Source organism: Zonotrichia albicollis, chromosome 3 (assembly GCF_047830755.1).
Source record: "Zonotrichia albicollis isolate bZonAlb1 chromosome 3, bZonAlb1.hap1, whole genome shotgun sequence".
In the NCBI taxonomy this organism is placed as follows: Eukaryota; Metazoa; Chordata; class Aves; order Passeriformes; family Passerellidae; genus Zonotrichia; species Zonotrichia albicollis.
In genome coordinates, this window is record NC_133821.1 from 19,838,771 (window position 1) to 19,864,550 (window position 25,780).

Consider the following 25,780-nt stretch of genomic DNA (forward strand, 5'->3'; position numbering starts at 1 on the left):
TGAATAAGCTTTGTTTTCAGGAGGAAAAATGAAGCAAGCAGAGATTATAATTAAGCATTACAGAAAGGGGGAAAAGGAGAATTAGAGGTTTAATTTCCTTGTCTACATCTGAAAGCATGTTTTCAGACAGCCATTTGCTAACAGTCATTGGATTCTTACCCATTAATCTTCACATAATCGTGTCTCTTGATACCACCTCCCTGGTACCTGGCCCTCCCATTTTGCCACCTTGTCGCCTTTGCTCCCTTAACCTCACCTGTGACAGTGATCACAAGGGTCTTCAGGGTGAAGAGAGAGGCGAGAATGTTGATCTCGTGTTCAGAAGGCTTGGTTTATTATTTTATGATATATATTACATTATGACTATACTAAAAAGAAAAGAGAGAAAAGTTGTCAGAAGGCTAGCTAAGCTAAGAATAGAAAAGAGTGAATAACAAAGGAGCTCTCTCTGATTCTGTCCCAGAGAGCTTGGTCCTTGATTGGCCATTAATTATACACATCCAACATGGGCCAATCATAGATGCACCTGTTGCATTCCACAGCAGCAGATAATCAATGTTTATATTTGTTGCTGAAACTTCTCAGCTTCAGCAGGAAAAATCCTAATGAAAGGATTTCAATGAAAAGATGTCTGTGACACTCACCAATAATTTTTCACTTCCTTTGCTAGTTCCCCTCCCAAAACAGCCCTGCTCCATCTTCCCCTGCCTTGACCATGCCCTCGATCCCATCCATGGGTGCTGCCTGCCTGTGTCAGTGCCACCCTCCTGTCCCCATCTCCATGCTCACCAGACGCCCCCAAACACGCGGAGTTTCCTCGGAGAGGCTTTGCAGCCTCGGCAGTGCTCGCCAGGCACCATCTGTTCCCAGCATCTCCTTGGCCAGCCACAGGCTCCTGCCTGGCTTTCCTGTGCCTGCTTTCCTGCTCTATGGGAGCATAATTTTGGGAAATGTGCTAGATCAGAGCCGCTGTGTAGCTGCCAGCACCTCTCAGTAGCATCCTCACCTGACCCTTCTCATCCTCTGCTCCCTCTCCCACTCATTTGCTGTCCAAAATCAAAGCTCCTCATAGCAGAACCTTTGCTTTCCAGCTGCCTTTGGCAGCAGACACAACAGCACTGGTCTCTGCTGGCATTCAGCACTAGAGCTGTACAAATAAATAAGAGTAATTCTGAGTTATGCAGTTGAAGTTCTTGTCTGAAATAATTTAAAGAGTAGTCATAAGGGGTTGTGCTGGTTATAATTCATATAATAATTTAGGACTGCTAGTTTTTAGCTATTGTGTAATTTGGATTTGCTTGCAGTCCTCATTGGATAAAAGTATATTATTGAACAAGAAAGGAATAAACTATATTCAGAGTAGCTGTAGGGTGCTATGATTTAAAGGAGAGCTGGTGCCATACTACAGCAGAAAATATGCCGGATCCATTATACTGTTAATGAATGCACAGCTCAGATTGCTGATTTAATTTTTAGGTCATATTTCTCTCATACCCTCAGGTATAGTAGACTTCATACATAAAAACTGAGTAAGTTGGTGTGTATTTAATCTCAGCCATGCAAAAAAATGAATAATAATAAAAAATTACTTTCCTGTATTGTTTATTCATTTCCAATTATTTCTTTTAATGACATAGCATTCAGAGATCACTATTAGAAGGGCACAGACATTTTCTGGTACTAGTTTTGAACCAGGGAGAGTAACCTTTGAGGCAGCTTGATATTTATCCATAGATACAGATTGTCACTGCATTTAAGCCATGACTACAGCGTCATTTTTTCATCTGGCCAGGAGCTTTCTTGAAATAGTCACCATTTCCTTCCTCAGGCAAGGTGGCAGATTGGTGGTATTTTAAACTGTCTCTTGGCTGAGAGACAAATCCCAATTTCTTTATTTTTGCAAGCAGACGTAGCTGATGTAAGCAAGACCTATTCCTGCAGGGGCCACACCCCTGAATATTTGTCAGAACCAACATTCTGCAATGAATTCTAGTTTTACTAAATGTGGGATTTTTTTTTGCTCCATTTTTTCATTGCCATGTTAATTGTATGCTTTTTTTTGATATGTGTGCAGATGTCCAGCTTTCTGAGAATTCACATTTTACAGTGGACTGCATTTTAAATTGCACAGTCATAGCTGCAAATTGAATCTGAAAAATCTCTGAAAATGCGCAAAGAAAAGAAGAAGCAATTAAAAGAAATTCTGGATGATCTTTTACGTTGTGCACCTGCTATTTTAATTTTTTTTAAAATTTCTTACAACTGGAGTATCACCTCTTAAATGAATTTGAACAACTCACCCAAGACACATTCTAATCCAATCGTGTATGATGATGATACCAGTTGGATGTTATCCCATTAGGCATTCACTGTAAATAAGGGATTTTCCACTGACTTTTAAATCCTTGATTAATGAGAATGCTTGAAGCAGTGTCCTGTAAATTAGCCATCGTGCTAGCAACAATGGCAATTCGCTTAGGAGAACTGATTTGGTTTAAATCTTCCCATCCAAATTAAAAAGCATGAAGAAAAGATAATGTCAAGTCAGTAAAACACATTACTCTATCTTGCATTATTTATCTGTACCCCATGGCTGTCTTACACGTTCAGGTCTAAATTCTGCTCTCTCTTCAGGTAAATTCACATCAGTCAGAGCTCTTCTGGAGAAATAACTCCAGAAAGTAACTGGCCCACAGTGTTTAATCTATGTATTCTCTATATTATCAAGTGTTTTAGCTAATTCTGAATCCCATTTTGAATTCTGTCAGGCAGACCAATAGCTTTCATTTGTAGTTTGGTCACTGGTATCTCACCTGCCTTTCATAGCTCCTTTGCCCTTTTCTCTGAAAATATGTATGAGTAGCAGCAAAAGGCTGTTTGGATTTGGGGAAAAGAGTGAATAAGGGCAGATTGTGACACATCCTTCAATTGGTACTAAAACTCAAATTCTTCTTCAGATATTTTCTAAATAAAAACACTTTTCGCATCATCTTATCACTTGGCTTCTTATTCAGCTGCTGGTACTTGATTATTGCTTACAAAAAAATGAGTTTTATACCAAGTATTGACTTTGAAACATACATTACTTCCTTTAATATGCTGAGATATTAATGAAGTCTTTCTCAACATTCTGTATTCGCATTTATTTAAGGTATTATTCATTTCTGTACCCATAATACACATGCATTTTTATTATTCAAGAACAACCCTTTCTTCTTGTAGAAGTATGAATACTCTTTCTATAGATTGGAATTAGTGTCACTTTATGAAGACAGTTTTGACACTCTCTTACAAGTAGCTCAGCAAAGTATCTCTCAGACATGAAAATACTTAAAGTACATTATTTTTCTGGTGATTTTGAATTACCAGAATTTTGAACATACCACAAATTGTACAAAGTACAGTTACCTGAAGACCCACCATGCTGTCCTATATCAAGGGTAATCAGAGACACTGCAATAATCCCATAAATCTGCCTGCTCGTTTCTTCTTGGGTCATTCAAGTTACAAGGGTGACCCATCTGTGCATGGGCCAAAGCACTCCTAAATCAAAATTCTAGTCAGAGCAGTAGGTCTGAGACAATTTCTTGATGTGACTGTTGGGTGTGCATGTGATCCTCCCTGTTTAATGGTATTTGTGTAGAGCTCCTCAGTGATCCATTGATAAATATTCAGAATTCTGGCTACAGGTCATAAAAGTATTGTCTTGTCTAGTGTTGTGGGCAAAAGGAAAAATTTGACACTGATGCTTTACACTTACCAAGTTGAAACTCTTCGGAAGATGCATGGTACTTTATGTGCTTATTATTATGTTTTTATGCCTGATGGTTGTGGGGTTTACAGCACAGAGATATTTTCTTATGGGTGGGCTTTGTTGGTTACTTGGTTATTTTTTCTTCATATAAAAAAAATGGTAATTTTTCTCAAAGAGACCAAGCTACTGGTTTTCAAGCTTAAATGGTTGTCATCTGGGGATAAGAAATGGACATTGGAAATTCAAGAGGATCTTTGCAGTTGGCTTTTGTTACAACTTTGGTTTTCTACCAGTAGAAATGAAGGACAACTAAAAAGCTTTTTTTGGGGTGTTTTTTAAATCTTGCAAATCTAATTTTGGCAGTATTTCAGGTTTGCAGTTGTTTCCTCTAGCTACACATTTTCTCAGCTATAAGGAAAGATAATTTTTGTGATTATGGCATCCAAACATAGCTGTTGTCTATAGCCTTTTTGATTACCTTCAGCAAGTTACTTCATTCCATTATGCCTCAGTCTTTTACCTCTAAAATATATTATGATTATTATTATTATGGGCTTTTCTTTGTTATGCCTCACATATTAATGAATGTATTCCTGTATCACTTCCCTACTTCAGAGAAGTGCTGAAAGCTTATATTCATTAATATTCTTGAAGCATGACAGAGTAAAGCCTATTACTGTAATATGCTTCGCTTTAAAACTCTGGTTAGAATAATAATGATAAACAGCATTGCTTAGCCTTTGGCCCTGCTGCACAGCTATAAAATTTTTACATCTTCAGATTTAAACTGATGAAGGAAAACTTTCTTGCATTTTATGTCCCTCCTCTATACCCATGGAGAGATAAAGGAAGAAAGTTTTGCATTCACTGAAATTGGCTGTTGGCATAACTATCATACAGGAATCCAAGAATGGTTTTTTGCCTGCTATGTCCTGAGCCTCTTTTTTGAATATGATGTAGTATTTTATTGTCTCCATGTATTTCCTTCAGTGAGATGAACAGAAGTTTGAGATGGACAGTTATGAAACACCTCACCCATAGGAAAAGCATCTTCCTAACCTCTTTAGTAATTTCTTGAGTAATGACCAGGCGCATGACAGTTTATATTCCCCTCCTATTATTTCTCTGAATTACTGTAGGTGTTCTTATTACATTTCTAAATGACTGTTCTCAGAGGTGGCTTGAAAAGATACTCATTTTTTCATTTTGACTGATTGATTGTCTTAGTGTTTCATTGAATATCTCCTTGTTCTTGCACTGTAAGAAGCAGTATATAGGAATTCTCCAGTTCTTTTTTGAACTTTTATGGTCTGTTTTACCATACATCCACTGGTTTGTCTCCTTTGTCTTAATTTATATAATTTCTTTATACAAAAAATTGTCCAAATGCATTTTGGCTCTAATCATAGCACTCACACTGTGCTTCACCTATTTAAGAAAATAAGATGTTTTCACTTATTTAAGAAAATACCATAATAATTTCTAGCATATATGCATTTATTATTGTTTTCTTTCCTTGAGTTTCTTTTCATTAAATAGTTTTCAGCTCAGTGAGAGATATGTTTGCTTTTTTTCTTTTTTTTTTTTGACTATACATCTGAAAAAAGCAAGTGCAGTTAATGGAGAAAATATCACTACATTTATAATAGTTTTAACAGCTGCACTGCAGGCAGTTCATTATTTTGACTTGTATTTTAATGCCCTCAATGTTCTCAGTAATGTCATAGTAGAGATATTGGAGATAAAGAGGGAAGACCAGCAGCCTCAATATACATATTCTGTCCTTCTACTTTCTGTCCTTATTACAAAAAGAAAAAAAAAATTAAAATGTGTAAGCGCCCACACTGGATATCTAACACAATTCTAAATCCTGACAAGTGCAAATTGAAAAGCAAAGTCCCATTAATACAGAGTTGGAGAGTGTCACTGCACCATTACACTTTAAGTCTGAAACGCTCTGGGCCTTGCATAAATTCAAAAAAAAAAAGAAAAAAGAAGAAAAAAGGAAGACATGCTGATGAGAAACTTACAACACGTTCAGTCAATCCAAGTACATCTATTTGACTCTTATTTTCTTTGCAGACTTCAGATGACATCCTGGTGGCCTCGGCTGAATGTCCCAGCGATGATGAGGACATCGATCCCTGTGAGCCGAGCTCAGGTGGGTTAGGTTAGTCAACTTTTTTTATTACTTTCTTTTCTTTCATATTTGCATGCTGCAGTCCCCCAGGGCCCCAGCTAGCAGGACAGTCCTTTTGTGCATCTCAAGGAGAGGCTGAATTGGGCCCTTTCTACACGTGGTGGTGTTGGCAGAGACGAAGGGTCAGCTCCAAGGCATCAGATGGGAGCACATGTCATGGTCTGAGCAAAGTTATGGCTTGGCTGAGGACCTGAGGATGGACTAGGAAGGGCATTCTAGGGCCTCTGCAACTGTGTTGTTATAAAGAAAATGCAGCTTCACTTAGCAGGAAGGTATTGCTATTTTTTGTGCCTTAAGCATTGCCCTCAGTAAGATAAAAATATATTGAAAATGTTGTGTTATGTCATGGAACTGTAGAATGGCCTGGGTTGGAAGGGACCTTAAAGATCATCTAGTTCCAATCCCCCTGATGTGGTCAGGGACACTTTTCACTAGACCAGGTTGCTCAAAGCTCCATCCAACCTGGCCCTGAGCATCTCCAGGGATGGGACATTCACAGCTTCTCTGGGAATCCTGTTCCAGTGCCTCACCAATCTCACGGGGAAGAATCTTTTCCTAATATCTAATCTAAACCTAGTGTACTTCAGTTTGAACCCATTTTCCTATGTCCTGTCAGCTCCTGTAAAAAGTCCCTCTCCATTTTTCTTATAGGCTGCCTTCATGCCCTGGAAGATAGAGTTGAATTTATTTTTGTTTCTGTTGGTGGTATGAAATTTTGTGTAGATGGATAAAGCCTGAAGACATAGACTACAACAGTCTCAATTTTTTTTTTTTTTTTTTTTTTTTTTGACTAGACAAGCCTATTCAGAGTGTATGTTTTAGTTGTAACCAGAAACAAGATATTTTGATATTCTAGTATTTGGTATGGAACAAGAACTTGGTAGTGTTTTGGCCATGTATTTCCAATTCTGCTGGATAGTGGAGATTTGGTGGTAATTCTCCTCTGTGAAATAATAGGAAAACTTGCTTTGGAAGAGGCCTTTGACTATATCTAGTCCCAAACCCCTGCCATGGGCAGGGACACCTTCCACTAGACCTGGTTGCTCAAAAGCCCATCCAGCTTGGCCTTGGACACTTCAGGGGATGGAACATCCACAATTTCTGTGAGCAATCTGTTCCAAAGGTTTAATTATATTCAATTATGTTTAGTTAAATACTATGTATCATCTCTAAAAATCCCAACGTTCATCATTGAAGTGAAAGGGCTGCAAAACTTCCTATCCTTTAAAATAATCCTAAATAGTCCAATGAATTATTCCTGCTTCTTTGTTGGTTTGGTTTAGGTTTTATATTTCCTGAGTGAACAGCCATATAGATATATCTCAGTTTTCCATAGAGTTTTCTCCAGAATTCCCTTGAATTCTCTGCTGTTTGATAGCACACCCACTCTAGTTGTCTGAGGTAATTTGGTAATCTTTGGTGCTTGCTACTTCATTTACAGTAAAAGAATTAAGATCTATTTGTTGTGCAGTAACATATTTAGTTTGAATATAAACCAATTTAATTTGAGATTAATGTATTCATGTAAATAGCAACTAAGAGCCATCTTAGTATGATGCCAAAATCTGGGGCAGGAGAAATGTCTGCATAGCCCTAAGACAAATGAAATTTTTCTTCATATGCAAATGCATGGTTCCTATTTTAAGTCACAGAACTTGATACCCACATGCAAGAATTATTTACTTTAACTGAAGTAAAGGCATATATGACTTATCTCAGTGTCTGACAGACCTGCAGGATGGCATTTGAGCCCTTCCAGGAACCAATTTAAAGGTTTGATGATGATACTTCAGGATTATTTCCTTTTGCTTTCCAATTAAAGGATCTCAGAGTAATTTTCAAAATTCCATTAAATTGAATGATTGTTCTTAAAACTGAGTAGCAACAGGTACATTTACACAGTTTTGCACCTCTCAGGGAGATATTTCCCTCACAGAAGTCTCAGACATTATGATCAAAATATTCAGGGATTTTTTTTTTTCCTGCACCTTCATTCTCATTTACAAATTCTTGAGTTTAGCAAGACTGTCCTGTCCAGTATGAGTCAGTACAGTAGCTCATATGGGTCTGAGCTCATTCATGCCAGTTGTTTCCTTGCTGTAGTTAACTCAGGCAGTGCTGTTCAGTAGACAAATTGACATTTAGGGAGGTGTTATTCTATTTTATAAGGTAATTTTAATGCAATATGTTGGTTACATAGCACTAAATAATTTTCCAAATCACCTGGATATTAAAGCTGTATTTATATTTTCTCAGGCTTACAGCTCACTGAAAGCCAATGAAATTTTAGAATAATTCTTCTCTGAGGTAGTTTGAGCTCTGGGGCTGCAGTGTTGGGTAGTCGTGAGCCGTGCAGAGTCATTTAGCTGGTGGGTGCAAGAATGGGAGAGGTGAAATGAAACTTTCTGACAGCTTATTGTTCCTGTCCAAACTATGGTTCAGGAAAGGGATGTGAATGTTAGTTTTTCAGCAAGATATTTTCATTAGCTTTACATGCTGGTGTTCATCTTTTCTGTTTTATCTTAGCATTCATCACACAGCCACACTCCTCATTTTTGTTTATTTGAGAACAGTTTTACTGTTTCATTTGTCAGATCCCAACTGCTACTGCTTTTTAAAAAAAACTGTGGATTGGCACAGGAATTATGTTCTGCATAATCCCAATTGTCTGGATCATTTTATCTGTCATTCTTCTCATCAAAATGTCATTCATCCTCCCACTCTCAACTTTTAAAAGCTGTTAATTTGCCTTCATCAGCCTTGTCATTTTATCATACTTGAAAATACCTGAGCCAAGGGGGTTACTGAAGTTGTAACTTCTGGCATATCAGTCTCTCTGTTTTAGTCACTTAGTGTTATGAATAACCCTTTTCCATGAATAGTCAGGTAGGCATTGCTCAATCTCCATAATACTGCAGTCTCCATGTGGATTTGAGCTGCTCCTAACAGTAGGCTGGAATTCAAGGAGAGAAGCACAGTGCTGTTGGCAGTGAGAGTCTGATGATTGTTTTTCTTTTCAGTTGGAATAGGAGATACAGAAGGATTTGTCCCTCCATTTAAAATATCCCCATGGCTCAGTTCAGCTTTTCCCCCTTAACCCTTTTCACAAACCAGGCTGGCTTCTCCACAACGAGCTTCTCCTCAACGTCCTCACTAATGGTGGTGAAATTTATCTATTCTAACAAGGAATTCTAGGAGGCTGAAAGTACCATGATTAGGGCTGTTTTACTTCTGTGTTTTCACTTCAGAGGCTGTAGTGCGGGATCCTTCAGCAAAGGAATCCACCTCATGGCAAGTGATGGTGTGCTCAGAGCTGTGTGGCCAACACTTCTCGACCAAGAATTCAATCAAGGGATGGCCAAAGCCCTTGCAGTTTTGTTAACAGAGCCATAACTCAATATTTCTGTGATGACTGACTGGCCATAATATGTCTGTTTCTAACCAATGTTCTCAGCTCCAAACGAGAGCCTATTCAACAAACAGTTTGAATATGGCACACCCATATCTCATAGAAAATACTGCTTATCCAGATTTTACTAATTAGTGAGATTTATGCATAAAATAGGGCTTTTTTCCTAGTAAAAATATGTTGCAGTTTGTAGTGGCTAACAAGTCCCACTCTGCCACTACCAGCTTTGCTTTCTGTGCACCTGTCTGCTAAATAATAAATGGAAAGATGCAATTTGCCACAAATTTCATATAGGACATAAAAATGTAAACCCGATTAGGAGCTGCTGAGCAGCAATCCCATCATCTTGTCTGGAACATAAAGTTACAAAAATTATAATTGCAGATTTCATTGTGGTATACAAACTGCTAAATGTGCCATAATTGGATGAAGTCATAACAAATTTATTAGCATGCAAAACTTAGTCAACATATTTTTTTTTGCATTATATTTTGTGTAGTAAGGCAACAAGTATTGCTTTCACAGTCTCTCCACCTCCCCCTAAATACCAGCAACAACATGAAGATTGAGGATGATGATAATAATAAAAAAAAACAGTTTATATGTCCTTAACTTCATGGTATGGAGGACATAATAAAACCTTTTCATTTTGTAGACAAGTTACAAAAAAATTTAGTGGTAACCTATCCAAAAAAACCAAACCAAAACCTGGGACAATTTACTGATTTTACATGAGGAGTTATAAAACTGCAGGTGGACAAATTGCCATTCTTCACATCAGGACCGCTGTTCCAGCCATGCTGAGCTCTGTAGAGAGCTCTGATTTCTGCTGAGTTACAGTGAGCATTTGTGCTACACAGCTTATTTGTTCCTGTTACTCTGGGCTGGTATTTTATTTATTAGCTATTATCTAACCACTTCTGTAGCTATTGAAATGTTCCAAAAGGCAGAGAGGTCTGAGCTGGGTCAAATGAAGTGAAATGACTGAGTTTAATGGCAGGGAAATCTCAACCTGAAAAAAGTCTTACAGTTTTAGACAAACACACAAACAGTTCTTTTTCTGCAAATGAATTTTAAATCTTTCTCAAATTTGTGATTCAAAAGAGGCTTAAGCTCACAATTGGGTTGAAAGCTTCTCTTACAGCCCCAGCTGAAATGGGATAAATAGAGGTTTTGGTGGTCTTAAAGCCAGTCTATTCACTGGTCTTGGGAATTTTAGCAGAAGGTAAAGTGAAAAGAGGGATTTTTCTTCAGGTTCAAACAAGTGTCTGTCAACCAGTGGAACTCCACATGTGGGAACCAAAGAAAATACCTCTTCATCTCTTGTTTTGGCAGTTTTTGGCTTCCACTTCCCAGGGCAAAATTTGATTGGTGGCAGATCTTGTCCTTTACCATTCTGCAGATAAAAAGGACAGAGTTCAGTCAGGTATGGTAGCTGGTAGCACTGGTTAGCTTTCTTAGCCCTAATTCTTAATTCAGAGGGATAAATGAAATAATTTATTCTCCTATATTATTAAGAAAGAATGGTTAATAGGATAGATGCTTCTGGGCTGATCTTTGAGCATCTTTTTATTTTTTCCTATATATTGCCCAGACTAATTGCATTGCAGAAAACAACTGGTGACAACCAGAAATCTTCAAAGCACCAGTTTAGCCTAGACAGTGAAATGCCACTGCTGAAGATGACTTTTAGGGAGCAGCCACTGCTTTGGGGAAGGCTTTGTCCTGTCAGCAGAACAGTGTGGGGCTTTACGTGCAAACTTCTTCCTACACACTCATGTCCTCTTCTCTGTGACAGCATGTTGGACAAATTAGATGGCTCAGAACCCTATATTCTCAGCCACCTTGTGATGGTTTAGGTTTGGTCCCAGCACTGATACCTGTTTTTTTAACAGGCAGAGCTGTGAAATACGGATTTGTGAGTGTTTTATGCTCATTACTAGAAGTTTTGCTTTCTTTTCCTGTCACGAATTGCTGCACTGTATTCCTGGTGCATCTGGCAGCAAGATAACATTGCAGTAGGAGGTGAAGTGACTCCTATAATTTATACATCACTGCAAGTGCCCTGTTTAATGCTCTTCATGGAATTCATTGTGCAAGAAGCTGAAACAAAGAAAAATAAAATTACAGTTAGTTCATAAGGTTACTGTGTTCATTATGGCTTGAGACATAAAGGGAATATTTGTGCCTCAGTCCAATTATCCTGTAGTTCTATATGCATTTCCAGTGCCAGAAAGATCACTGGGTTGTCTTGAATTAGACTTTTAAAGTGTTTAGATGTGATACACATAGTCATCTCTGTATAGGCTACTACAGGATAAAAACTATGCTTTATTTACAAACTTTACAAGTGTTAGCACTTACTATGGCTGTGCATGAAGGAACTGATGGGATTAAGATATAAATTAATCTCCCTTCAATTAAAGATAAAATACTTTTTAAGCTTATTTAATTTTTTTTTTTAAATAGATCATAAAGCCTTCTCCAGAGGAACAGAAAGTAAAATGCTACATTTTTACAAATTATTTTATTGTTAACTGAACTCCTTCTTTGTCAACAGGCTGAGGTCCTAGTACCTGTAGCAGTGAATTACAAATATGGTACTTCTAATTTGAATTTGATCAAAAAGATTTTTTTTTTCCCAATTATCTAAAGAAGTGAGGTTAAAAACCATGACTTATCCATTGTGCCATAGCTAACCTCTACCCTTTGCCAACCATGCCATTGAAACTTGGGAATACTGAGTAGAACTGGAGGCTTCTAGCCATTTCTTGGGATTTTCATACATTCCTAGAGCCAGACAGAGGAATATAGATGGATTCAGGGCAGGTGGTTTTTTTTCCTGCACATTGTGGTTTTCTGGCAGTGCAATACCAGCAGCTCGGTGTTCTCTGTGGTGAGAAATATTGCCATCAGAGTGCTGTAAATCACACAAGGCTCTGGTAACTCACACAGGAGCCTCTCCGCCGGTGTGAATGATGAACGGTTTTCCTTGGGTGTGAACTTTGGGGGTGCATTCATATCCCATGCATATCCTTGCTAAAGCTGGGTCTTCTCACTTCTATAAAACACAGAACAGTTAAATAAGAATGGCTGCTGGGGTTTAATCCCAGCTAGCAAACATTCAGGGTGCAAACACGAGAGTTATTATTTGTGTGGAAGCGCAAATCTTGATTTCATGCTTCAGACATACACAGACAATATGAAAAGGTAACTCTTGTGCAGAGAAATTTACCAAGTGGCAGTTGTTAGTCCTGCTGTTACATGTTCAGTGGTTAGGAGTTAGACATGTCCACAGAAGAGACAAAATAGAGTGGCAACATTTCGAGTAGTACCAAGACATGTTCTCTTTATGAACAATAATTCAACAAAAATGGGGACGTTACTCAATGTGCCTGAAGGAGTGTCCAAAGAAAGAGGGATCTGTTATTTTTCTTTCTTTTAAAGATGTAAAAGACAGTTAGTGAATCAGTTCTGAAGGCATTTACAGGCAAAGCTGCAGCACAAGATGCTGCTGTGATACCAGGACTGGAGAAGCAAACCAGGCCCTCCACATCACTCATTCACAAATCCACTGACTTCAGTGGAATTCCTTAGATTTTTCAGTACCAGGAAATTCCCCGGATATTTCAGTGATATGTACATGAATATCACGTCCTTTAATTCAAGTTAATTGAGGACTTACTTTCCTGTTTTCCCTAGAAAAATTTGCAGGAAAAACTGTTGTCTGTATATGAGCAGTTGCTTGACCTAGTTTTTTTATATTCTCCAAAAACAAACCTATCTTACAGATAAGGTATTGCACAGAACTTAAAAAATTAATTGTCTGTGAATGCAGTTGCTTTGTCTGAAAGGCAAAAATGAAATTAGATCCATTCCCATGCTCTCTTCAATAAAGCAAACATGGTTTTCAAGCCTGGTATTTAAGATTTTCAGTAATAAAACACATTAAGCTCCAGTGGCTGTTCATGTAGTATTAGTAAATGAAAATAGGTTCTAGACAGTTCTAAATCTTTTGTTATTCTTTGTTGTTAGCCACAGAAATAAAGATGTGTGTTCTTTGGCACCCTCCGCTAGAAGAGTTTTCCACCATTTTCAAAAACAGTGTAGATCTTTTTAATCTGGAACCAGAGAGTCACTGAATTGAAAAACAGCCTGTAAAACACATTATATTTACTGAAAACAATGAAATAAGGCCAAATATAGATTATATGTACTTTGAAAAACATTTTCCACAGGTGAACTTTGCACTCTGGATGAAAAATGCAGAAAATAAGTAAGATAGTAATTATAAAATGGAGGTTTTCAGAAACAGGCAAGTAATTTATTGACTTAACTGAAACTCTTTTTTCTCATTCTATAAGGAATTTTGGAAAGACAGAGGATTTACTTACACAAGGATAAAGTAGAGACATGATTGAATATAGAACAAGTTCCATTAATTTTCATGTTGATCTGCTTAAAAAATCATAAATAAAGTGTATAATCCTAAAAATTTGTCCTTTAAATCAAGTTTAAAGTTAGGATCAAGAGTACACATAGACTGTTGAATAAATAAATGAGTTCTAGTTTGTTTGAAATTAGTCTATGTGTTACTGGTGCCTTGACTGATGAAACCTCATTGTTTTCCTTGAGCTACACTTCAGTCTGGTTTGATTTGCTACATCTAATGCTTATATATTCTTGCATACTGTGGACACTATACTGAAACTGTTTCCTGTAGCTTTGTAATGCATATGTATTGAATTTCTTCTTTTTGTGAAGGAAACTCACTTTTCCACAGTACTATTTTTCATTAAAAAGGTAGAAGAAAGACCATATTTTGCAGCGGCAGGAGAAGGTTCATAGCCAAAATACTGGCCTGAATTAGCATTGTATTGCTCAGTTGCTATGCCAAAGCTTTCTCAGACCAAACTTGAGCAATAAGATGTTAAACCAGGTCTTTTAAACTCTACAGGAAATGTCTAATACCTGATAAATTCAATTAATAGGGTGTTCTAGAGTAGTTGGTGCCTGCCAGCAGCAGGTTCTCCAACCACTGACCATCACACCAGACTGCTGGCAGTGAACTGGTTTGCTGACCCCTCTGCAGACAAGGGAAACAAGAACAAACTAAAGTTCTTGCTGGTGTTTTCTAGCAGCCAGTAGAGTGTGAACACCCATTAGCTCTTGCCCACCTAGTACTAAGGATGCTGCTACTAATTTTCAACCCCTTGCTCACAGCTAATTTAAACCTGTGCCAAAAGCACTAGGGTATTGTGGTGTGTGAGCTGTGTGATTTGACAGCCTGCAAAGTGGTAGAAGAATGCTGACAAGTTTGAGAACTAGGTATTCTCCAAGGATGTTGCTCATAAATGGAAGCAGGAAAAATTCAAGGCAAAAGTAACTCATAATGAGGGTGCATGTACCTGAAATAGTCTAACCTTAGGCTATCTCCTTCTGACTATATAAAAAACTGAATGAAACCTTCTTCTGCAGTGTTGACATGCTGTTCTATATAGGTTTCAAAACTTCTCCTGAGGTTAAGGGCTATGGTCTAGATATGGGACTTTGATGGTTTAAATGTGAACTGGCTTAAGCAGTAGCTTTGGATCTAGCATACATCATATGTTGTGAATGTACCCTTTAAAAGTTTCAGAAAAGGGAAAAATGAAAGATTAAAGTGAGAACATTAGAATTATATTCTGAAATGAAACAAAGCTTTATAGATATCTCAAACTTTTTTCCTTTGTGCCAACATCAGAGACACCAGAGTTGTTTTATAGACTATGATGAGAAAAGCAAAGAAAAACAAGGCAGTTCTTATTAATTGTAATAATTTTATCAGGAGAAAAAGAACACGAATTACATCAAATGTAGCTTATATCCATCCTGAGTTCCATTTGTCTTTATCTTCCCACTCCCAGAGAAGCATATATGGTTTAGGCAGTGATAGGATTCAGGCTGAGCAAGTGTAGCTGCTGAATCTGAGCCTTTGGGTAGCAGGAGTAGCTCAGTATTTATAGCAGCTGCACCCTCAGTGTGTGTGCAAGGATATTCTGGATGTCTTGAAAGCCTGGCCCCTTCTTCTTCTCCCAGGCATATTATCAGCTTTGTCAGTAATAGGTCTGACTTGATGACAGTGCTTGGAACAAATAGAATGCTGTGCTTTCTGCTTCAACATTCAAGCCATATATATATATATATATATATATATATATATATATATATATATATATATATATAATGTTTGTGGCATAGACATTTATCTCTTCATGTAGTAGCTGCTTAGTGAAGGAGGAGAATCAGGGAATCACCCACAGTTGTGAGATGAATGTGGGTGTCTGCACCTCCAGCTCATTTCATGAGCAAGAATCATTCCACTCTCTGCAGGCCAAGCCAGCAGATTCCTCATGCTTTACAACTTTGGTATTCTGCTCAAAACTGGCTCCTAGATAAGGAGGTATGGAATTTTTTGGCCTTTTTTTAAAATGAGATGACGGTGTTAAAAATAGGAAGCAATGAAACCTTGATCTGGCAAAGCTCATAGCAAAACTTTTTCTGAAGTCAGTGGAGCCCAAATGTCACAGTTTTGGTTCAATGCAGCCAATCTTACTGTTAGCTGCCACCAAAAATTTATGTTTCCAGTGCCCCTGCTCTTTTCTTGCTTTAACACTGAGTCTTCGGGGAGCAGGAGCTGCAGGCAACTCACAGAGCATATGATCCCGGTTCAGTTGTCTGAACTGGTGTCCCAAACTTGCAGCAGCTTAGGTCTAGCTTGAAAACATGCTGTCAGTGGTGTAATATTTCTATTTTTCTGTTTTGTCTTCCTTATGTTATCTTATTTGCAAAATTCCCCCCCCCGCCCACTTATGAATACTTCAATTTAAAATACAGACTAACTACTGATTCTGCTGCTCAGTCAAAACTTCTGAAACAAAGTACCAAATTACCAAAGATTTCTCAGAATATGCACAAAACCAGGAAAATAACTTCACGTAGAAAATAAATAAGGAGAGATACAAAGCTGAATGACAAATATAGAAGTGGGGAGAGGTAGGACACCTGAACTGGTAAGAGAAGATAGAATCCTTGTTTGGAGAGAAGGAATACTAAAAGAGAAGCAATGCAACTGCAATGTTAAAATATACTAACAAAAAGGGCAAAACCACAGGGATGAAGGCTGTTAAAAACATTAGGTGATATACTGGTTTACATTCTCGATTTTGCTAAAATTAAATTTAGTTTGGTGGAAAATATCTTCACAAAAGCTTCTTATAAAACTGTGAAATATTCCCCTCAGGTCTGCAAAACATAGTAACTCCTAAACCCCACTGATTTGGTATGCTCCATCAATTGGCACTGCACAACCAACTATCCTATCTCCCTTTGGACTTGTGATGACATTTTAAAAGGTTGAGAAAAGAACCTTCCACCTCTCAGCCACAGGGGAAAAAGAAGTGTCATGGTTTGACCAGGAAGAAGTTGGGAATTCTGGGAAGCTGTGGTCAAACCAATGAAGGTTTTGGGTTTGAGACTGGCGTCCGGTGTGGCCAGTGGGTTTTGGACACACCTCCGAGAATACACAGGGGTTAAAAGCAGGGCACTGCCCTGGCATTTCCTCTTTTGGACACCGCGGCGAGGAGTTCAGATCTCTCTCTCCCGCCCAGCCTGTTGCTGCTGGGCGGGGGAGGGGCCAGCCATGCGGTAAGGCCTGGACAGAGATGGTGTTGAGGGGGCTTCGAGGATGGAAGGGTGGGGGAGCCCCAAGAGACATCGGGCAGCCAGCCCCCCCCCCCCCTCTCCCCCCCAGGAGAGCAGCCAGCGAGAAGGGGGAGGAAGACTGCCCGGCCGCAGCGGCAGCGTGTGGGCAGCATGCGTGGGAGCCGTTCCGGGACCGACAGACAGAGACTGAAAACTTTTAACCCTTTCTTGCATGATTGGGGCCTTACAAAAATGCTAATCCTCCTCGAAGCTGAATAAGAAGGGAGACGAGAGATGAGATGACTTGGCTCGGAGATTGTGGAGATGATTGGATGGGGAGAGATGATTTGGAGTGGCCTGTTGGCTGGACTTTCTCTTGTAGCCATGGACTCAGTTGTTCCTGTGACACAGACTGCATTTAGGGGGAGGCAGTGCCTCAAAACCAGGAGGGTTCATTTGTGAGGACCCCCCGGCCCCAGGGGGTTGGAAATATATGGGGGGGACAGTTGTCCCAAAAGCAGAGACTGTGCCTTTTTGGAGTGAGACAAGGCATCCTTGAAAGACCACCCTAAAAGCAGCTCTGGCCATGTCTCGGTGGTGAGAGCACTGAGCATGGAAGGAACATGTCACAAGCGGCAAATGGACTTTTCCGGGCGGTGCCGCAGTGACAAGGAAGCATCCGGGATTTCAGTGTGTTTCCAGAAGCCTATGGAACAAGAAGGACTCCGTTCCTCTTCATGAACTGCAGTTTGAGTATACTAAAGTGTCGTGCCGGGCTGGGCAGTTGGTATTTTTGAGAGAATGTATTGGATTGGGAAAGTCAGGGAGTGGGGAGGAGGAAAAGTGGTTTTTGTAAGGTTTTCAATTTTTTCCTTTTCCTTATAGTCTTTCCTATTTTCTTTTTTTCCTGTAGTTTTAGGTAATAAAGTGTTATTTATGTTTAAGTTGGAGCCTGTTTTGCGTATTCCTGGTCACATCTCACAGCAGACACCAGGGTGAGGCATTTTCATGGGGGCACTGGCTCTGTGCCAGGCTCAAACCATGACAAGAAGTTACTTGCAAAACCTGCAGTGCTAAGGAGTTGGTAGGATTTGTAAATGATTCCAAGTCGATATATGACAAATCATTACACTTGGAAATCAGCACTCTGCTCAGTGCAGAGAGAATGTTTAGCTCCTTAGCAAACCAATCTTTTTAGCTTGGATGCTGTTCCACTGCTGGGCTATTTTTATAACAAGCTAAGTTAGTTATGTCACTTTAGAGGTATCTTAGTGTGTTATATCCTGGGTTTGCACACCAAAGAGTAGAACTGATACCTTAAAAATTTTCCTTTAAACACAAGGGTACAGCAGACCTTCATGCTGGTCTTGAAGCTGGGCTGCATCTTCCCCAGTTCTGCAGGGGAAGTGCTGGGGTTTGTTTTTCAGAGGTGCTGAATTTGCAGCAAGCTCAGAAACCAGCTCACCAGAATCCAACAATGCTGCAGAAAATCAACCACAAACAGGTTTACAATGATAGCACACAGAGTGAAAATTAATATGTGTCCCGTAAATAATTGCCTTCATGCCTCATTGCAAATGCAGTAGTTAAACATTTCTGTCTTGTGAGTAATTTCCTATTCACAGTTTGTGGGAAGGCATAAATGTAAAGAAAACAGGTTTGGCGTCCTTTTGTCTTTTTTTGTTTTGCTTTGTTTTTCAATCTGTTAATTTCAATTCACAAACACCATGGGAACATGCAATTCCAATTTTCTTTTCGCAATATTAATGAAAACTGGGCACTGAAAATAGTTAGATTTCTTTCCCTCTAAATCTTAAACCACTTAGAAATACAGTCAAGAATAATAACTTTCTAATCCATTATTACACAATGTAAAACTGCTCAATTGCTATTATTTCATGCAAAGATTTTCATAAGTGGTAAGTGAGGCTTTTAGAACTCAGTTTTTTCTGAGCTGGTCTTTGAGGCAGTACAAAACCACTGGTTGTGTGCTGTTGAGAGGAAGAGATGTGCATCAGAGAAGTTGTTTTAAGAAGGAATCCTTGCACCACAAGAAGACAATCATTTCCTCTCACTGTTATGGCAAGGTTTGAGCATATTTACTGCCTTTATGATTTTGTCTTGTTCCTAATCAAACCAACCTCAATTTATTGTTTTAATAAATAGTAATAAATAGATAGTTTCAGGGTTTGGATTTTGGGTATATTTTTGAGACAACTGTTTACTCTTAAAATCAGAGTAATATTTTATGTCATTTAATCTTAACATACTCCAATAAGGTATTCAGTTCTCATTTACAGTAAGATGTCTAGGATGAAGTTAATACTTTTTTCATGCTGCAGACACTAAGAGTGACTGCAGCTGAGCAGCAGACAAGGTTACCTGCAGAACACCCCTGCTGCTGTGCCAGGAGCCAATGGCTCTGCCTGGTCCAGCTACCAAGATGCTGGGATGAAAACTGCATCCAGTGCTTCCCAAAGAGCTGGGAAGCAAAGAACACAATTTCTGTAAATTTATAATCTTCATTTGCTCTCCACTGACATCATCTGCCATCCCTTGCAATCGTTCCTGTCTTGCAGGGGAAGAAAATGTAGGTAAATTCCCCTTGGAACTGAGTCCAGTCTTAGTCAAACAAAGGTATTGCTTAAATAGAAGGCAGCTGTTTCAGCAGTGTTAGGGATGTGGAATTATTTATTTAAATAGATTTCAGAAGAAATTGAGGTTGGTTTTTTTCCAGTGGCCCTTTCCTCCCTGTCTCAGAATAGGACTCTTGCTTTGGTGTGTACTCCATTAGCTGTTCCTATCTAATGTGCTCACAGAGAAACGTACGTACTTTGTAAAACTTTTCTACTTCCTCCTCCTTCATTTGTCTGGAGAGGCCCTATTGGGTTAAAAGCATGTTTTAATATAAATGGAACAAAAATAGCAAGTCCTTTTCCTTGCTGAATTGCTCCTTTTCCAGAAGTCCAAACAAATGCAACAACAGATGCTTTGAAATGTTATAATTTTAAATAACATCAGTGTAGTTGGTTGAATATTTCTCAGGCAGATGGATTAAATGAGACAATTGTGAAAACATTCTTAAAATAAATGGAAGCCATCAGGTGAGAGGCAGGAATTTAGGTAACATTGAAAAATATACCTTAGATGTTTCTTTTATGTTGCAATATTAGAATGTTTTCCTCTGAGCAAGCTGTTAACTGTCATTTAGTAGACGTTAATTGTAAAGTTAGTTGACAGTATTTGGCCCAAATGTATGTCTCTTAAAGAGAAAGAGCAGCTGTTAATCCATCAGGTATTGACAGTGTATTCAGGGGCTTCTATTATTTCTCAGACAGAAATTAATTTCCTGAAATCACATACAGCAAGATAAGACTCCGTCTCATTTTCACTCACTATGGAAATACTCAGTCTTTGTTCTGCACACAATGCATCGTCTCTTGTAAAACAGTAAATGACACCCTAGGTGTAAAAGAATTTCCATTTTCTACAATAGCTACAATGAACAAACAGGATCTAAACCAGTCACTGACTACTTTGGAACATGGCACCTTTGTTAGTAGGGTGGCATCTGCCCTGAAATGACAAAAACATCTTAAAACCTTCAAGATCTCTTGTGTCACCATAGAAAGTACCAACTGCACCAACTCATAACAAGTAAGAACATTCAGAAGGATACAAAAATTGAAAATACTATTTGATAGGTTTTTGTTTTAATTTTACAGTTTTGTCTCTGTTCTTTCAGCTGAACAAAATGTCAGCTTCTTTAAACCTGTTTGAAATAACTGCCAGAGGAAGTGTTTCAGCAGTAAGAACACAGATCACCAATAAGTAAATTATTAGGAATACCAGAGTGGAGAAGGAACTTATTCTTTTGGGGAATTGTAACTTTTTTGCTATGTTTTATTATTCATAGGCCAATTGTAGATGTCTGCAGCTGGTGGCTGCTTTCAATTCTGCTAGTCCAAACTTGTTGCAATCTTTTGACCAGTATTGATATTTTGACTGGCATTACCTTTAATGTAGCATCCTTAAAATCATCATCTTCAACTTATGCCTTTACAGTGCTTTAAAAAGTGACTCTGGAGCATAATGTGCTTTTGTGGACTTTGAGCAAGACACTTTTCTAACACACCTCAGTACAATGCTAGCTGTAGGCACACCCTGATAAAGTTAACATGATGATTCTATTGTAAATCTAGCATTTAGTACTTTAGTTAGCATCTGCATTTTACTGATTGAATTTTTAGCCATGCATAATGATGCATAAATGCAATTTCTCCAAGCCAGCCTGGCTCTCCTGGGCTCAGCCAAGGCTGGCAGTGCTGAGGATGCACAGCCTCACAGAAGTTTGAAAATGCTGGTATAATCAGAGGAATACTGCAGAAACCCAGATAACTTTATTTCTGTCCATGACACTTGTTAGGTTAGAGAGAATCCATCTCAGCTATCACCACTTTAAGTGATTCTATCCAAAGGTCTGCCTACCCTCCTGCTGCAAAATTCAACAAAGAAAAGAGATCATGGAAAACACAAAAGCACTGTGTGTGCTGAGAGCATTTAAACTAAAAATTCCTCCTGGAATTAGGGTTTCATTCCTCATGGCTGTGCGAGGGGACAAAATATGCCAGACTACACAATAGTTCCTATCAAGAAGATTTTCCAGTGTGAAGACATAGGTCAGCTCTATTCATATCACAGCTGAAAAGACCAGAGTCTAACCTCAGAGGTGGGTTCTTAGGAGGCTGAGTCCTTGCTCTGTACAATTTGGGAGGTTTTCTTGGGGCAGAAAGCAATCCTTAAAGGAACATCTGACAATGGCATCAATGATGAAAATAGGGGATGGGAGAAGTGAGTGAAAAAGTGCTCTGAAGTGTGGCCATATCCAAGGAGGACTCTGAAGTAGAAAATAGCAGATAGGGCTGGATAGCTCTCTAAAAGCAGTAAGAATAAATATAATTAATTTAAAAAAAAGAAAATATTAGAAGGAAAGGAGAAACTGAGAAGCTTGGTGAGGGAAGTGTACAGGAGAGCTGAGGATACCTTCTTTGTAGTGAATTTATTGGCTGCTATCAGACATTTTCTTTTTTTTTTTACCCTCCATTCTGTTTTATCATCACTGCCTTCTCAATAAATAGCATGGTATCACTTTTTGTTCCTTACAGAAAGAGAGGGAGAGAGAAAGGGAGAGGGAAATCCTTTCCTCTCTGTCTTCATGCTCCTGCATTTAAATTGTGGCACGTCTGTTATTTCAGATTATTTAGGCATTATTTGCTTAACAACACACTAGGACAAATTATACCTTTGAAGGCTAGAAAGAGTTGTTCTTTGCTGTCCTTTTCCTTGTTTAAAAGCCTGAAAAAGGGATGGCTGCAACCCTAACTGGTTTTGGACTTGTAGAGAGGGGTATTGATGCCTTGTTAAGGCTGACCTAGAACACAGACTAGAAGGAGCTAAAGAATAGAGTAGGGATTTATTAGGAGGCCTCAGTAGATCCACCTTGGGCAGCACAACCCAAAATGGCCAAAAAAACAAAAATATGGACCACCAGTTACAGGGTCTCACACTTTTATGAGTTTTGGTTCATTAGCACATTGGAGTTAATTGTCCAATTGTAGCTTTAGCCCATTAACTCCCATCCTTGTTTTTCTCTCTTCATTCCACCATTTTTTATGCTCTTGGGCCTGAGATCTGGATCTGTTATCCTTGGGTCCCCAGCTAGAGAAGGAATGGTTTTTTCTCCCTGCTCTGTGAAGAGAGCTAATATGAACCACATCCTAATATGGACCCTAGACTTACAGAATAGCAGGAATAAAGCAGAACAGAATCTGAAAAATATAAAAGCCAAAACCTGAGGCGTCAGTGCATCTCTAGGCCGTCCTGGCCCATGGGTGCAGCTAGAAGGACACGTGACGGTAGCAGCAGGCATGACTGACTCCTCCAGGCCCAAACTCAAGGATAACCTCTCCTTTCTTTCCCTGTCTCCCCACAGCAAACCCCACCAGGGCGGGAGGAGGACGGGAGTACCCCGGCTCGTCCGAGGTGATCCGCGAATCCAGCAGCACGACGGGCATGGTGGTCGGGATCGTGGCGGCGGCGGCGCTGTGCATCCTCATCCTCCTGTATGCCATGTACAAGTACAGGAATCGAGACGAGGGCTCCTACCACGTGGACGAGAGTCGAAACTACATCAGTAACTCAGCACAATCCAACGGGGCTGTGATCAAGGAGAAGCAGCCCAACAGCGCTAAAAGTTCCAACAAAAACAAGAAAAATAAGGATAAGGAGTACTATGTCTGATCTCAACATCTAAAAGAACGCTTGTATAGAAATAGTCTTCATTTTATCTGAGACATAATACAAACTTATTTACTTTACTTTTTATGAAGCACATTCAAAAACAAACAAGCAGAAAAGACAGGGAATGCAATCAGAAAGGAAAGACTGTTTTTAAAAACAAGCATTTCATGCTCTTGTTTTTCAGAAACAGGAGCTGATAAATTCCCTAACATCCACAGTGTTTTCATTTACTCTGCCTGTCTTTATGTTGCTGGAACGTTTCTGAAAGACAATGATGACACCACGCACTCATAAAGCAAGGAGTATTACTACAACATCGAGGCACAATATGACAAAAAAAATCAAATTTAAAAAAAAACAAAACAGGAAAAAAAAAAGAAAAAAGAAGCTACCTATGATTCTGGATTTAGCCAAAGTGCTAGCGCTTTCTTGAGAAGTAAGTTAGTCTTATTGTCAGAGAAGACTGTCATTATATATGGTGACTCAACAAGCAAACATAAAGAGTTTGCCGTCTGGTGCAGTGAAGCAGTGATTGGAAACTTGCATTTTGAAACAAAGTGCTGGCTTTTCTGAAGACTTATGTAGAAATACTTTCAAAAAGCCCCTTTCTGGTTGTGAGGAAAATAGTATGGAGGCCTTATTTTCAAAAACAAAAACAAAAAATCTGGAATATAAGGCACATTTCCACAAAAATATTAAAAAAAAAAAAAAAGAAAAAAAAAAGAAAAACAAGAGGGCATAGATGCAATCATTGGGAAATTTTCATGCACGCTTAATATGTTATTACATATGTTTATATAAAAACACATCTATATGTGCTTTCTGGACTGTGATAAGTGATGTTTTATAGCCTGTTGTATAGAAAATGCAAACTATATCTGCTCTTCAGCCATTTTTGGTAAACTCAATGTTATAAGTGTTGCTAGGTATAGAGAGTTTTATGACATCTGGAGCAACAGACATTCTTCAGTTCTTTTGCAGCCATTATAAATTGTCCCAGACTTTTTCCCCTTTTTTTTTTTTTGATTTTTAATTTACAGTGTAGTGGTTATACAAAGGGGGATGTGTATGAATGTATATAAGAGTCAGCTAATTTTTTTCTTACCTGTACAGCTCTATTATGTTGCAATTAAGTTTCAGTAGTTTGTATGAAAGAAGTGGACTAGAAAGCAAAAATATATCTCTACTGTAATTTGTCTTCTCCCTCCTATCCCCATCTCTTGCTCCTGATATGCATCAATGAAGTTGATCAGAATGGCCAATTTTCCTAGAAATATACATTCATTAATTAGCTAAATATTTAGTGACTTAAACTGGCCTTTGGCTTCCAGTCAAAGCTTCACTATTGGAGAGCATGGTTTGCCTTACAGAAACCTTGTTCTTAGAAATTACAAGAATGATGAGTTTCTTGAGAATCTTAGGAAGTATCATATAGTGTTTATCTGGCATTCGTATGAAGAACAGCTACTAAAGCACTGGGTGGTAAAAGATCTAAAAATACCCATTGTAATTATCCAGGCTGATTCTATTGCAGAATTTATCCCTTTCTCCAAAAAGGAAATACTCTTGAGGTGCACGATAGTATTTTTCAATGGTGGGCATTTTGACATATGAAAAAGTATTTTTAGCTAAGTTGATTGTGTAGTATTGCAAGACATCATAACCAGACAGATATAAGTTCATTATGTTTTAAAGTGACACAGCTTATCTTGCATATATAAAACATTAATGCATTTTAGTTAAACACATGAAATGTAATGCTGTTATTTACACGTTAAGTTTGGAATTTTTTTCCTGTAATATTTCATTAGTTTCACAGCAATAAATCATAGCATAACATTTTATTTACACAGAAGTTCAAAGGGAATGCATTAGACAGAAAGAGGGTAGTTCAATAGAAATCAACCAAATCATCAGAAGGCCTCCTGGGAGGGGTATAGATATTCACACTTTACAGACAGGAAGGAGAAATTTAAAATTAGCTTTAAACAGCAGACACAAAACATTTTGTTGTGTATTACTCACTGTAGCTGATGAAACAAAGTTGGGAACTGGTACAGCTATCTATCTGGGAGTCAGAGCACTTTAAAAATACATGTAGCTGACATGGAAACACCTCTCTTGAAGCTTGCCAATCACATCAAGGTGTGACATGTTGCATTTGTGAAACGACTTTTTATTTTCATTAGCATTTACGCAAAAAATGAAGGTCAAAAAAAACCCACTCGCGAAAACCACGAAATCCATCTGATGTTCATCTCTTAGATTGTTGTTCACCTGTGGCACTCATAATTTCTCCCACCTTTACAGGACAGCTGTACTCAGGGAATGGCAGGGGCAAGGGTGGCTGGAGGTCATTGCTGGAAGCAAGAGGCTTCAGCTGGAGGGGGGAAAGAAGTGGAAAGCCAGGTGGGGTTCAGATTTCAGTGCTTGA

At 38.6% G+C, this 25,780-nt stretch overlaps 1 protein-coding gene across 39 annotated transcripts in view; it reads left to right on the plus strand.

The window, feature by feature from the left end:
* The window catches only part of NRXN1 (neurexin 1), a 693,385-nt gene extending 669,307 nt beyond the window's left edge, over positions 1 to 24,078 (plus strand). For 28 of the 39 annotated variants that reach the window (XM_074536869.1, XM_074536888.1, XM_074536877.1 and 25 more), the window contains 2 exons: positions 5,837 to 5,924; positions 23,039 to 24,078. In XM_074536869.1, coding sequence (XP_074392970.1) covers positions 5,837 to 5,924; positions 23,039 to 23,346 — 396 coding nt within the window. In that variant the 3' untranslated portion in view covers positions 23,347 to 24,078. The remainder of the gene's footprint in view (positions 1 to 5,836; positions 5,925 to 23,038) is intronic. The other 11 variants (XM_074536872.1, XM_074536889.1, XM_074536881.1 and 8 more) reach the window with 1 other exon arrangement.
* The last annotated feature ends 1,702 nt before the right edge of the window (positions 24,079 to 25,780 follow it).